The following is a 12425-nucleotide window of genomic DNA, read 5'->3' on the forward strand; positions in this document are numbered from 1 at the left end:
ATCACCAAAGAGATAGAGAGGATTTCCCAGAGTCAGTGAGATAATTGATGAAGATTAGGAATAAGAAGGGGTCGAGAATATTGCCTTGGGGGTACTCCAGCCTTGGTCGTGAGAGAAGAAAGGGTTCCAATAGACTTGAATACAGGTACAAGGGAGTGAGGTGGAGATTCATGGAAGCCACCATTGTAGATGCAGAAAGTTTCATGCCTATAGCCAGATGCCCATACGCCCATCACCATAGCATCGACCATTGTAGATTCCCATAGCTTCATGGATGCCCAATCGCTACCGTTGTAGATGCGTATAGCCACAGAATCTACCATTGTTGGCAAGACAAATATTGAGGATGCTCTGTGGAGACTTTTAAAGGTGGACAAGACCCAAGAATCTTCACAGGAGAAGGAAGCTGAATTTTATCCAATTTGTGGCTGCACACTCAACACGTGAAATAATGACAAGTCGAAAGGTACAAACGTACGTACACAAACACACACACACGTCGTGTACACGAGGGTGGTCCAAATTCATAAGGGAAAAATTCAAAATTTGAATATTCTTGGGGCATGTTGATTATTTTGTTCTACCTGACTAGAAAATACTCCTGGCCAAATTTGCCACAGTTCCAAAAATATTTAGGGGTCCATCAAGAGGAAGGAAGTTGTTACATCCGGTGGGAGAGAAGAAGACGTCAGTGGGAGAGAGGGAGACGTCAGTTGAGCTTTCGGTTCGCTGTCGGTCGGTGTTAAAAGTACTCTTATTTTTCTTTTTTTATCTCTAATTTTTTTCTTCTTCTTTTTGATTCCCAGAGTGAGTGAGTATGGCGTGTTCTATACGGAAAAGCATGGAACTGTTCCTCTTGGATTAACCATTGGAGAAATTCACCGACCGCCAGTTGCCCACTGCCCACAAAGAACATTTTATGCTCTTTCCTTTCATTTTTCCTATTAGTATTGTGACATTATAATGAATCCGTTGAGAGACTTTGATGGACCCCTAAACCACCTCCAAATCTGCTAATTTTTTGTTTCTTTGCGTTTTTCAACGTCAGGAAGGATTTGGCAAACATTCCCGCGAGAAATTCGAACTTTCATTTTTTTGGACCACCCTAGTGTACAGGCTATGGGGTGTGACACCTTCAGGGTGTGAACAGGTTATGGTGTGTTGTATTCAGCATGTGTACAGGTTATGGGGTGTGCCGCGTTCAGCGTGTGTACAGGTTATGGTGCGTCGTGTTCAGGGTGTGTACAGGTTATGGTGTGTCATGTTCAGGGTGTGTACAGGTCATGAGGGCTCGTGTTCAGGGTGTGTACAGGTCATGAGGGATCATGCTCAGGGTGTGTGCAGGTCATGAGGCGTCGTGTTCAGGGTGTGTGCAGGTTATGAGGGGTCGTGTTCAGGGTGTGTACAGGTCATGAGGGATCATGCTCAGGGTGTGTGCAGGTTATGAGGTTTCGTGTTTAGGGTGTGTACAAGTAATGAGGCGTCGTGTTCAGGGTGTGTGTAGGTTAGGAGGTGTCGTGTTCAGGGTGTGTTCAGGTTATGATGTGTCGTGTTCAGGGTGTGTACAGGTTATGAGGTGTGTCGTGTTCAGTGTGCATCATGTTCAGCGTGTGTACAGGTTATGGTGTGTCATGTTCAGCGTCTGTACAGGTTATGGTGTGTCGCAATCAGCATGTGTGCAGGTTATGAGGTGTCGTGTTCAGGGTGTGTGCAGGTGATGGTGTGTCATGTTCAGGTGTCGTGCTCAGGGTGTGTGGAAGTTACGAGGTGTCGCGTTCAGCGTGTGTCCAGGTTATGGTGTGTCGTGTTCAGCATGTGCACAGGTTATGGGGTGTGTCGCGTTCAGCGTGTGTACAGGTTATGGTGTGTCGTGTTCAGCATGTGTACAGGTTAAGGTGTGTCGTGTTCAGGGTGTGTGCAGGTTATGAGGTGTCGTGTTCAGGGTGTGTGCAGGTTATGAGGTGTCGTGTTCAGGGTGTGTGCAGGTTATGAGGTGTCGTGTTCAGGGTGTGTGCAGGTTATGAGGTGTCATGTGCAGGGTGTGTGCAGGTTATGAGGTGTCATGTTCAGGGTGTGTGCAGGTTATGAGGTGTCGTGTTCAGGGTGTGTGCAGGTTATGAGGTGTCGTGTTCAGGGTGTGTGCAGGTTATGGTGTGTCATGTTCAGGTGTCGTGCCCAGGGTGTGTGGAGGTAATGAGGTGTCGTGTTGAGGGGATCTGGAGGTTATGAGGTGTCATGTTCAGGGTGTGTACAGGTTATGAGGTGTCGTGTTCAGGGTGTGTACAGGTTATGAGGTGTCGTGTTCAGGGTGTGTACAGGTTATGAGGTGTTGTGTTCAGGGTGTGTACAGGTTATTGTGTGTCATGTTCAGGGTGTGTACAGGTTATTTTGTGTCGCGTTCAGGGTGTGTACAGGTTATTGTGTGTAGTGTTCAAGGTGGTACAGGTTATGAGGTGTTGTGTTCAGGGTGTGTGCAGGTTATGAGGTGTCATGTGCAGGGTGTGTGCAGGTTATGAGGTGTCGTGTTCAGGGTGTGTACAGGTTATGAGGTGTCATGTTCAGAGTGTGTACAGGTTATGAGGTGTCATGTTCAGGGTGTGTACAGGTTATGAGGTGTCATGTTCAGGGTGTGTACAGGTTATGAGGTGTCATGTTCAGGGTGTGTACAGGTTATGAGGTGTCATGTTCAGGGTGTGTACAGGTTATGAGGTGTCATGTTCAGGGTGTGTACAGGTTATGAGGTGTCGTGTTCAGGGTGTGTACAGGTTATGAGGTGTCGTGTTCAGGGTGTGTACAGGTTATGAGGTGTTGTGTTCAGGGTGTGTACAGGTTATTGTGTCATGTTCAGGGTGTGTACAGGTTATTTTGTGTCGCGTTCAGGGTGTGTACAGGTTATTATGTGTAGTGTTCAAGGTGGTACAGGTTATGAGGTGTTGTGTTCAGGGTGTGTGCAGGTTATGAGGTGTCATGTGCAGGGTGTGTGCAGGGTGTGTGCAGGTTATGAGGTGTCGTGTTCAGGATGAGTACAGGTTATGAGGTGTCGTGTGCAGCGTGTGTACAGGTTACGAGGCGTCACATTCAGTGTGTGTACAGGTTACGAGGTGTCGTGTTCAGGGTGTGTCCAGGTCATGAGATGTCGTGTTCAGGGTGTGTACAGGTTATGAGGTGTCGTGTTCAGGGTGTGTACAGGTTATGAGGTGTCGTGTTCAGGGTGTGTGCAGGTTGTGAGGTGTCGTGTGTCGTGTTCAGGATGTGTGGAGGTTGTGAGGTGTGTTCAGGGTGTGTGGCGGTTATGAGGAGTTGTGTTCAGGGTGTGTACAGGTTGTGTACAGGTTATGAGGTCATGTTCAGGGTGTGTACAGGTTATGGTGTGTCGTATTCAGGTGTGTACAGGTTATGAGGTGTCATGTTCAGGGTGTGTACAGGTTATGAGGTGTCATGTTCAGGGTGTGTACAAGTTATGGTGTCATGTTCAGGGTGTGTACAGGTTATGAGGAGTTGTGTTCGGGGTGTGAGGAGGTTATGAGGAGTTGTGTTAAGGGTGTGTACAGGTTATGAGGTGTCATGTTCAGGGTGTGTACAGGTTATGAGGAGTTGTGTTCAGGGTGTGTACAGGTTGTGTACAGGTTATGAGGTCATGTTCAGGGTGTGTACAGGTTATGGTGTGTCGTATTCAGGTGTGTACAGGTTATGAGGTGTCATGTTCAGGGTGTGTACAGGTTATGAGGTGTCATGTTCAGGGTGTGTACAAGTTATGGTGTCATGTTCAGGGTGTGTACAGGTTATGAGGAGTTGTGTTCGGGGTGTGAGGAGGTTATGAGGAGTTGTGTTCAGGGTGTGTACAGGTTATGAGGTGTCATGTTCAGGGTGTGTACAGGTTATGAGGAGTTGTGTTCAGGGTGTGTACAGGTTATGAGGTGTCATGTTCAGGGTGTGTACAGGTTATGAGGAGTTGTGTTCAGGGTGTGTACAGGTTGTGTGACATGTTCAGGGTGTGTTCAGGTTATGAGGTGTCATGTTCAGGGTGTGTACAGGTTATGAGGTGTCATGTTCAGGGTGTGTACAGGTTATGAGGTGTTATGTTCAGGGTGTGTACAAGTTATGGTGTGTCATGTTCAGGGTGTGTACAGGTTATGAGGAGTTGTGTTCGGGGTGTGAGGAGGTTATGAGGGGTTGTGTTCAGGGTGTGTACAGGTTATGAGGTGTCATGTTCAGGGTGTGTACAGGTTATGAGGTGTCGTGTTCAGGGTGTGTACAGGTTATGAGGTGTCGTGTTCAGGGTGTGTACAGGTTATGAGGTGTCGTGTTCAGGGTGTGTGCAGGTTGTGAGGTGTCGTGTGTCGTGTTCAGGATGTGTGGAGGTTGTGAGGAGTTGTGTTCAGGGTGTGTACAGGTTGTGTACAGGTTATGAGGTCATGTTCAGGGTGTGTACAGGCTAGGGTGTGGCGTGTTCTGGTGTGTACAGGTTATGAGGTGCCATGCTCAGGGTGTGTACAGGTTATGAGGTGTCATGTTCAGGGTGTGTACAAGTTATGGTGTCATGTTCAGGGTGTGTACAGGTTATGAGGAGTTGTGTTCGGGGTGTGAGGAGGTTATGAGGAGTTGTGTTCAGGGTGTGTACAGGTTATGAGGTGTCATGTTCAGGGTGTGTACAGGTTATGAGGAGTTGTGTTCAGGGTGTGTACAGGTTATGAGGTGTCATGTTCAGGGTGTGTACAGGTTATGAGGAGTTGTGTTCAGGGTGTGTACAGGTTGTGTGACATGTTCAGGGTGTGTTCAGGTTATGAGGTGTCATGTTCAGGGTGTGTGGAGGTCACGGTGTGTCATGTTCAGGGTGTGTACAGGTTATGAGGTGTCATGTTCAGGGTGTGTACAAGTTATGGTGTGTCATGTTCAGGGTGTGTACAGGTTATGAGGAGTTGTGTTCGGGGTGTGAGGAGGTTATGAGGGGTTGTGTTCAGGGTGTGTACAGGTTATGAGGTGTCATGTTCAGGGTGTGTACAGGTTATGAGGAGTTGTGTTCAGGGTGTGTACAGGTTATGAGGTGTCATGTTCAGGGTGTGTACAGGTTATGAGGAGTTGTGTTCAGGGTGTGTACAGGTTGTGTGACATGTTCAGGGTGTGTTCAGGTTATGAGGTGTCATGTTCAGGGTGTGTGGAGGTCACGGTGTGTCGTGTTCAGGGTGTGTACAGGTTATGGTGTGTCGTATTCAGGGTGTGTACAGGTTATGAGGTGTCATGTTCAGGGTGTGTACAGGTTACGGTGTCTGGAGGTTATGAGATGTCGTGTTCAGGGTGTGTGGAGGTTATGAGGTGTCGGCTTCAGGGTGTGTGGAGGTTATGAGGTGTCATGTTCAGGGTGTGTGGAGGTTATGAGGTGTCGTGTTCAAGGTGTGTGGAGGTTATGAGGTGTCGTGTTCAGGGTGTGTGGAGGTTATGAGTTGTCGTGTTCAGGGTGTGTACAGGTTATGAGGTGTCGTGTTCAGGGTGTGTACAGGTTATGAGGCATCGTGTTCAGGGTGTGTACAGGTTATGAGGTGTCGTGTTCAGGGTGTGTGCAGGTTGTGAGTTGTCGTGTCGTGTTCAGGATGTGTGGAGGTTGTGAGGTCTGTTCAGGGTGTGTGGCGGTTATGAGGAGTTGTGTTCAGGGTGTGTACAGGTTATGAGGTCATGTTCAGGGTGTGTCGTGTTCAGGTGTGTACAGGTTATGAGGTGTCATGTTCAGGGTGTGTACAGGTTATGAGGTGTCATGTTCAGGGTGTGTACAAGTTATGGTGTGTCATGTTCAGGGTGTGTACAGGTTATGAGGAGTTGTGTTCAGGGTGTGTACAGGTTATGAGGTGTCATGTTCAGGGTGTGTGGAGGTTACGGTGTCTGGAGGTTATGAGATGTCGTGTTCAGGGTGTGTGGAGGTTATGAGGTGTCGGCTTCAGGGTGTGTGGAGGTTATGAGGTGTCGTGTTCAGGGTGTGTGGAGGTTATGAGTTGTCGTGTTCAGGGTGTGTCCAGGTTATGAGGTGTCCTGTTCAGGGTGTGTACAGGTTATGAGGTGTCATGTTCAGGGTGTGTACAGGTTATGAGGTGTCATGTTCAGGGTGTGTACAGGTTATGAGGTGTCGTGTTCAGGGTGTGTACAGGTTATGAGGTGTCGTGTTCAGGGTGTGTACAGGTTATGAGGTGTCGTGTTCAGGGTGTGTACAGGTTATGAGGTGTCGTGTTCAGGGTGTGTACAGGTTATGAGGTGTCGTGTTCAGGGTGTGTACAGGTTATGAGGTGTCGTGTTCAGGGTGTGTACAGGTTATGAGGTGTCGTGTTCAGGGTGTGTACAGGTTATGAGGTGTCGTGTTCAGGGTGTGTACAGGTTATGAGGTGTCGTGTTCAGGGTGTGTACAGGTTATGAGGTGTCGTGTTCAGGGTGTGTACAGGTTATGAGGTGTCGTGTTCAGGGTGTGTACAGGTTATGAGGTGTCGTGTTCAGGGTGTGTACAGGTTATGAGGTGTCGTGTTCAGGGTGTGTACAGGTTATGGCGAGGTGTCGTGTTCAGGGTGTGTACAGGTTATGAGGTGTCGTGTTCAGGGTGTGTACAGGTTATGAGGTGTCGTGTTCAGGGTGTGTACAGGTTATGAGGTGTCGTGTTCAGGGTGTGTACAGGTTATGAGGTGTCGTGTTCAGGGTGTGTACAGGTTATGAGGTGTCGTGTTCAGGGGTGTGTACAGGTTATGAGGTGTCGTGTTCAGGGTGTGTACAGGTTATGAGGTGTCGTGTTCAGGGTGTGTACAGGTTATGAGGTGTCGTGTTCAGGGTGTGTACAGGTTATGAGGTGTCGTGTTCAGGGTGTGTACAGGTTATGAGGTGTCGTGTTCAGGGTGTGTACAGGTTATGAGGTGTCGTGTTCAGGGTGTGTACAGGTTATGAGGTGTCGTGTTCAGGGTGTGTACAGGTTATGAGGTGTCGTGTTCAGGGTGTGTACAGGTTATGAGGTGTCGTGTTCAGGGTGTGTACAGGTTATGAGGTGTCGTGTTCAGGGTGTGTACAGGTTATGAGGTGTCGTGTTCAGGGTGTGTACAGGTTATGAGGTGTCGTGTTCAGGGTGTGTACAGGTTATGAGGTGTCGTGTTCAGGGTGTGTACAGGTTATGAGGTGTCGTGTTCAGGGTGTGTACAGGTTATGAGGTGTCGTGTTCAGGGTGTGTACAGGTTATGAGGTGTCGTGTTCAGGGTGTGTACAGGTTATGAGGTGTCGTGTTCAGGATGTGTACAGGTTATTGTGTGTCATGTTCAGGGTGTGTACAGGTTATTTTGTGTCGCGTTCAGGGTGTGTACAGGTTATTGTGTGTAGTGTTCAAGGTGGTACAGGTTATGAGGTGTTGTGTTCAGGGTGTGTGCAGGTTATGAGGTGTCATGTGCAGGGTGTGTGCAGGTTATGAGGTGTCGTGTTCAGGATGAGTACAGGTTATGAGGTGTCGTGTGCAGCGTGTGTACAGGTTACGAGGCGTCACATTCAGTGTGTGTACAGGTTACGAGGTGTCGTGTTCAGGGTGTGTCCAGGTCATGAGATGTCGTGTTCAGGGTGTGTACAGGTCATGAGGTGTCGTGTTCAGGGTGTGTACAGGTTATGAGGTGTCGTGTTCAGGGTGTGTACAGGTTATGAGGTGTCGTGTTCAGGGTGTGTACAGGTTATGAGGTGTCGTGTTCAGGGTGTGTGCAGGTTATGAGGTGTCGTGTGTCGTGTTCAGGATGTGTGGAGGTTGTGAGGTGTGTTCAGGGTGTGTGGCGGTTATGAGGAGTTGTGTTCAGGGTGTGTACAGGTTGTGTACAGGTTATGAGGTCATGTTCAGGGTGTGTACAGGTTATGAGGTCATGTTCAGGGTGTGTACAGGTTATGGTGTGTCGTATTCAGGTGTGTACAGGTTATGAGGTGTCATGTTCAGGGTGTGTACAAGTTATGAGGTGTCATGTTCAGGGTGTGTACAAGTTATGGTGTGTCATGTTCAGGGTGTGTACAGGTTATGAGGAGTTGTGTTCGGGGTGTGAGGAGGTTATGAGGAGTTGTGTTCAGGGTGTGTACAGGTTATGAGGTGTCATGTTCAGGGTGTGTACAGGTTATGAGGAGTTGTGTTCAGGGTGTGTACAGGTTGTGTGACATGTTCAGGGTGTGTTCAGGTTATGAGGTGTCATGTTCAGGGTGTGTGGAGGTCACGGTGTGTCCTCCACAGGTTATGTTATGAGGTGTGTTCAGGGTGTGTGGAGGTCACGGTGTGTCCTCCACAGGTTATGTTGTGAGGTGTGTTCAGGGTGTGTGGCGGTTATGAGGAGTTGTGTTCAGGGTGTGTACAGGTTGTGTACAGGTTATGAGGTCATGTTCAGGGTGTGTACAGGTTATGGTGTGTCGTATTCAGGTGTGTACAGGTTATGAGGTGTCATGTTCAGGGTGTGTACAGGTTACGAGGTGTCATGTTCAGGGTGTGTACAAGTTATGAGGTGTCATGTTCAGGGTGTGTACAAGTTATGGTGTGTCATGTTCAGGGTGTGTACAGGTTATGAGGCGTTGTGTTCGGGGTGTGAGGAGGTTATGAGGAGTTGTGTTCAGGGTGTGTACAGGTTATGAGGTGTCATGCTCAGGGTGTGTACAGGTTATGAGGAGTTGTGTTCAGGGTGTGTACAGGTTATGAGGTGTCATGTTCAGGGTGTGTACAGGTTATGAGGAGTTGTGTTCAGGGTGTGTACAGGTTATGAGGAGTTGTGTTCAGGGTGTGTACAGGTTGTGTGACATGTTCAGGGTGTGTTCAGGTTATGAGGTGTCATGTTCAGGGTGTGTGGAGGTCACGGTGTGTCATGTTCAGGGTGTGTACAGGTTATGAGGTGTCATGTTCAGGGTGTGTACAAGTTATGGTGTGTCATGTTCAGGGTGTGTACAGGTTATGAGGAGTTGTGTTCGGGGTGTGAGGAGGTTATGAGGGGTTGTGTTCAGGGTGGGAACTGGTTATGAGGTGTCATGTTCAGGGTGTGTACAGGTTATGAGGAGTTGTGTTCAGGGTGTGTACAGGTTATGAGGTGTCATGTTCAGGGTGTGTACAGGTTATGAGGAGTTGTGTTCAGGGTGTGTACAGGTTGTGTGACATGTTCAGGGTGTGTTCAGGTTATGAGGTGTCATGTTCAGGGTGTGTGGAGGTCACGGTGTGTCGTGTTCAGGGTGTGTACAGGTTATGGTGTGTCGTATTCAGGGTGTGTACAGGTTATGAGGTGTCATGTTCAGGGTGTGTACAGGTTACGGTGTCTGGAGGTTATGAGATGTCGTGTTCAGGGTGTGTGGAGGTTATGAGGTGTCGGCTTCAGGGTGTGTGGAGGTTATGAGGTGTCATGTTCAGGGTGTGTGGAGGTTATGAGGTGTCGTGTTCAAGGTGTGTGGAGGTTATGAGGTTTCGTGTTCAGGGTGTGTGGAGGTTATGAGTTGTCGTGTTCAGGGTGTGTACAGGTTATGAGGTGTCGTGTTCAGGGTGTGTACAGGTTATGAGGTGTCGTGTTCAGGGTGTGTGCAGGTTGTGAGTTGTCGTGTGTCGTGTTCAGGATGTGTGGAGGTTGTGAGGTCTGTTCAGGGTGTGTGGCGGTTATGAGGAGTTGTGTTCAGGGTGTGTACAGGTTATGAGGTCATGTTCAGGGTGTGTCGTGTTCAGGTGTGTACAGGTTATGAGGTGTCATGTTCAGGGTGTGTACAGGTTATGAGGTGTCATGTTCAGGGTGTGTACAAGTTATGGTGTGTCATGTTCAGGGTGTGTACAGGTTATGAGGCGTCGTGTTCAGGGTGTGTACAGGTTATGAGGTGTCGTGTTCAGGGTGTGTGCAGGTTGTGAGGTGTCGTGTGTCGTGTTCAGGATGTGTGGAGGTTGTGAGGTGTGTTCAGGGTGTGTGGCGGTTATGAGGTCATGTTCAGGGTGTGTACAGGTTATGAGGTGTCATGTTCAGGGTGTGTACAGGTTATGAGGTGTCATGTTCAGGGTGTGTACAGGTTATGAGGTGTTATGTTCAGGGTGTGTACAGGTTATGAGGTCATGTTCAGGGTGTGTACAGGTTATGAGGTCATGTTCAGGGTGTGTACAGGTTATGAGGAGTTGTGTTCAGGGTGTGTGGAGGTTATGAGGGGTCGTGTTCAGGGTGTGTGGAGGTTATGAGGGGTCGTGTTCAGGGTGTGTGGAGGTTGAGGTGTCGTGTTCAGGGTGTGTGGAGGTTATGAGGGGTCGTGTTCAGGGTGTGTGGAGGTTATGAGGGGTCGTGTTCAGGGTGTGTACAGGTTATGAGGTCATGTTCAGGGTGTGTACAGGTTATGAGCAGTTGTGTTCAGGGTGTGTGGAGGTTATGAGGGGTCGTGTTCAGGGTGTGTGGAGGTTGAGGTGTCGTGTTCAGCGTGTGTGGAGGTTATGAGGGGTCGTCTTCACGGTGTGTGGAGGTTATGAGGGGTCGTGTTCAGGGTGTGTACAGGTTATGAGGTCATGTTCAGGGTGTGTACAGGTTATGAGGAGTTGTGTTCAGGGTGTGTGGAGGTTATGAGGGGTCGTGTTCAGGGTGTGTGGAGGTTATGAGGGGTCGTGTTCAGGGTGTGTACAGGTTATGAGGTCATGTTCAGGGTGTGTACAGGTTATGAGGAGTTGTGTTCAGGGTGTGTGGAGGTTATGAGGGGTCGTGTTCAGGGTGTGTGGAGGTTGAGGTGTCGTGTTCAGGGTGTGTGGAGGTTATGAGGAGTTGTGTTCAGGGTGTGTGGAGGTTATGAGGAGTTGTGTTCAGGGTGTGTGGAGGTTATGAGGGGTCGTGTTCAGGGTGTGTGGAGGTTATGAGGAGTTGTGTTCAGGGTGTGTGGAGGTTATGAGGAGTTGTGTTCAGGGTGTGTGGAGGTTATGAGGGGTCGTGTTCAGGGTGTGTGGAGGTTATGAGGGGTCGTGTTCAGGGTGTGTGGAGGTTATGAGGGGTCGTGTTCAGGGTGTGTGGAGGTTATGAGGGGTCGTGTTCACACGTCGTGTTGCATTGAATACACGTTAACCCTTCACTGTCCCGCGGTCTCCACGCGCCATGATGATCGCCCGTTGGATGTTCCATAAACATGTCCCCTCACCGCGCCGTGTTTACAGGTTTTCTGTTCCTACAAATCATCTCCAGAACATCCCAATCCTGCACAACAATGCCGCGCATCCCCCACGAAGCCGCGGTACTCTTACCTGCCAACCAGACAATACTCATCGAGACGGTGATTTTATAAATAAAACTCAAACACGAGTCTCGTTTACTCTTGGAACACAAACCCGGCTTCGCTCAAAGTCCCATCAAACCGGTTCCGAGGGACGTCACGTGGTCTCTCTCGCTCTCTCTTTCTCTCATTAAACGTGGTGTTATTTTCTCACCTCCAAACTGACCAATCAACGTACTTCCTGATCAACGAAGTACGAATTAAAAAACTTGTGCACTTGCCGTCTACTGTCGAGTTCGTCTGAACGAATGTCCGTGAAGAAATACGAAACGTGTTTTTATTATTTAAATGAGCTCACATTAAAAACAAAAATAAAAAATCACAAAACAGAGAACAACATTTTCAATCACAATACACCGCCCCCAAGAGCGTCATCGTCAAAGGAATCGTCATCGTGAAATACAAATAATCACACTGATCACGATGCACTCAACGTCACGTGACCTTTATTCACCCCTCACGTGACCTTCCTTCACAGCCCTCACGTGACCTTCCTTCACAGCCCTCACGTGACCTTCCTTCACAGCCCTCACGTGACCTTCCTTCACAGCCCTCACGTGACCTTCCTTCACAGCCCTCACGTGACCTTCCTTCACAGCCCTCACGTGACCTTCCTTCACAGCCCTCACGTGACCTTCATTCACAGCCCTCACGTGACCTTCATTCACAGACCTCAGCTCCGTAGCTGGTCACGTGTGTCGCGCATGCGCACACGGAAGGAAGGGCGACCCATCACAACATGTCCCCCTTTTATTACAAATCCAACCGGTCTGCATGTTTGGATACACGGGAGGATCTACACAAACGAGGTGTTGCAGGTACAGGTACAGATTTAGGTGACGCGGACAAACGCACCGGACTAGCAGTGGGTACAGAAACTTCAGATGGAGACGCATCACTCACACCTTCAGATGCAGGCTCGGACACAACAGTCGGATTCTCGAACGCAGAACAATAACCGGATGAATCACAGGATGTTCATCATCCTCAAACTCAATATAACGCAGCTTGATCTGATCCACGTGTTTCCGCACTGTTCGCCCATCTTTCAGCTCGACACAAAAAACACGACTTCCTTCCTTGCTGATAACAACACCTAGCGGCCATTTCATTTTAAGGGCCGTGGTTCAGTACATGAACTGGATCGTTTATGCTTCAGTCACATTTGGCGCGGCGGCCGTAGGGTCTAA

At 49.0% G+C, this 12425-nt stretch overlaps 1 protein-coding gene across 1 annotated transcript in view; it reads right to left on the bottom strand.

Moving 5' to 3' along the window:
* TLCD5 (TLC domain containing 5) overlaps positions 1-11379 on the bottom strand; it is a 52758-nt gene extending 41379 nt beyond the window's left edge. The window contains exon 1 of the mRNA XM_085859206.1: positions 11207-11379. Coding sequence (XP_085715332.1) covers positions 11207-11228 — 22 coding nt within the window. The 5' untranslated portion in view covers positions 11229-11379. The remainder of the gene's footprint in view (positions 1-11206) is intronic.
* Between the last annotated feature and the right edge of the window lie 1046 nt (positions 11380-12425).

Source organism: Eptatretus burgeri, chromosome 16, assembly GCF_056783735.1.
Source record: "Eptatretus burgeri isolate ZD-2024b chromosome 16, Ebu_testis_v1, whole genome shotgun sequence".
NCBI lineage: Eukaryota > Metazoa > Chordata > Myxini > Myxiniformes > Myxinidae > Eptatretus > Eptatretus burgeri.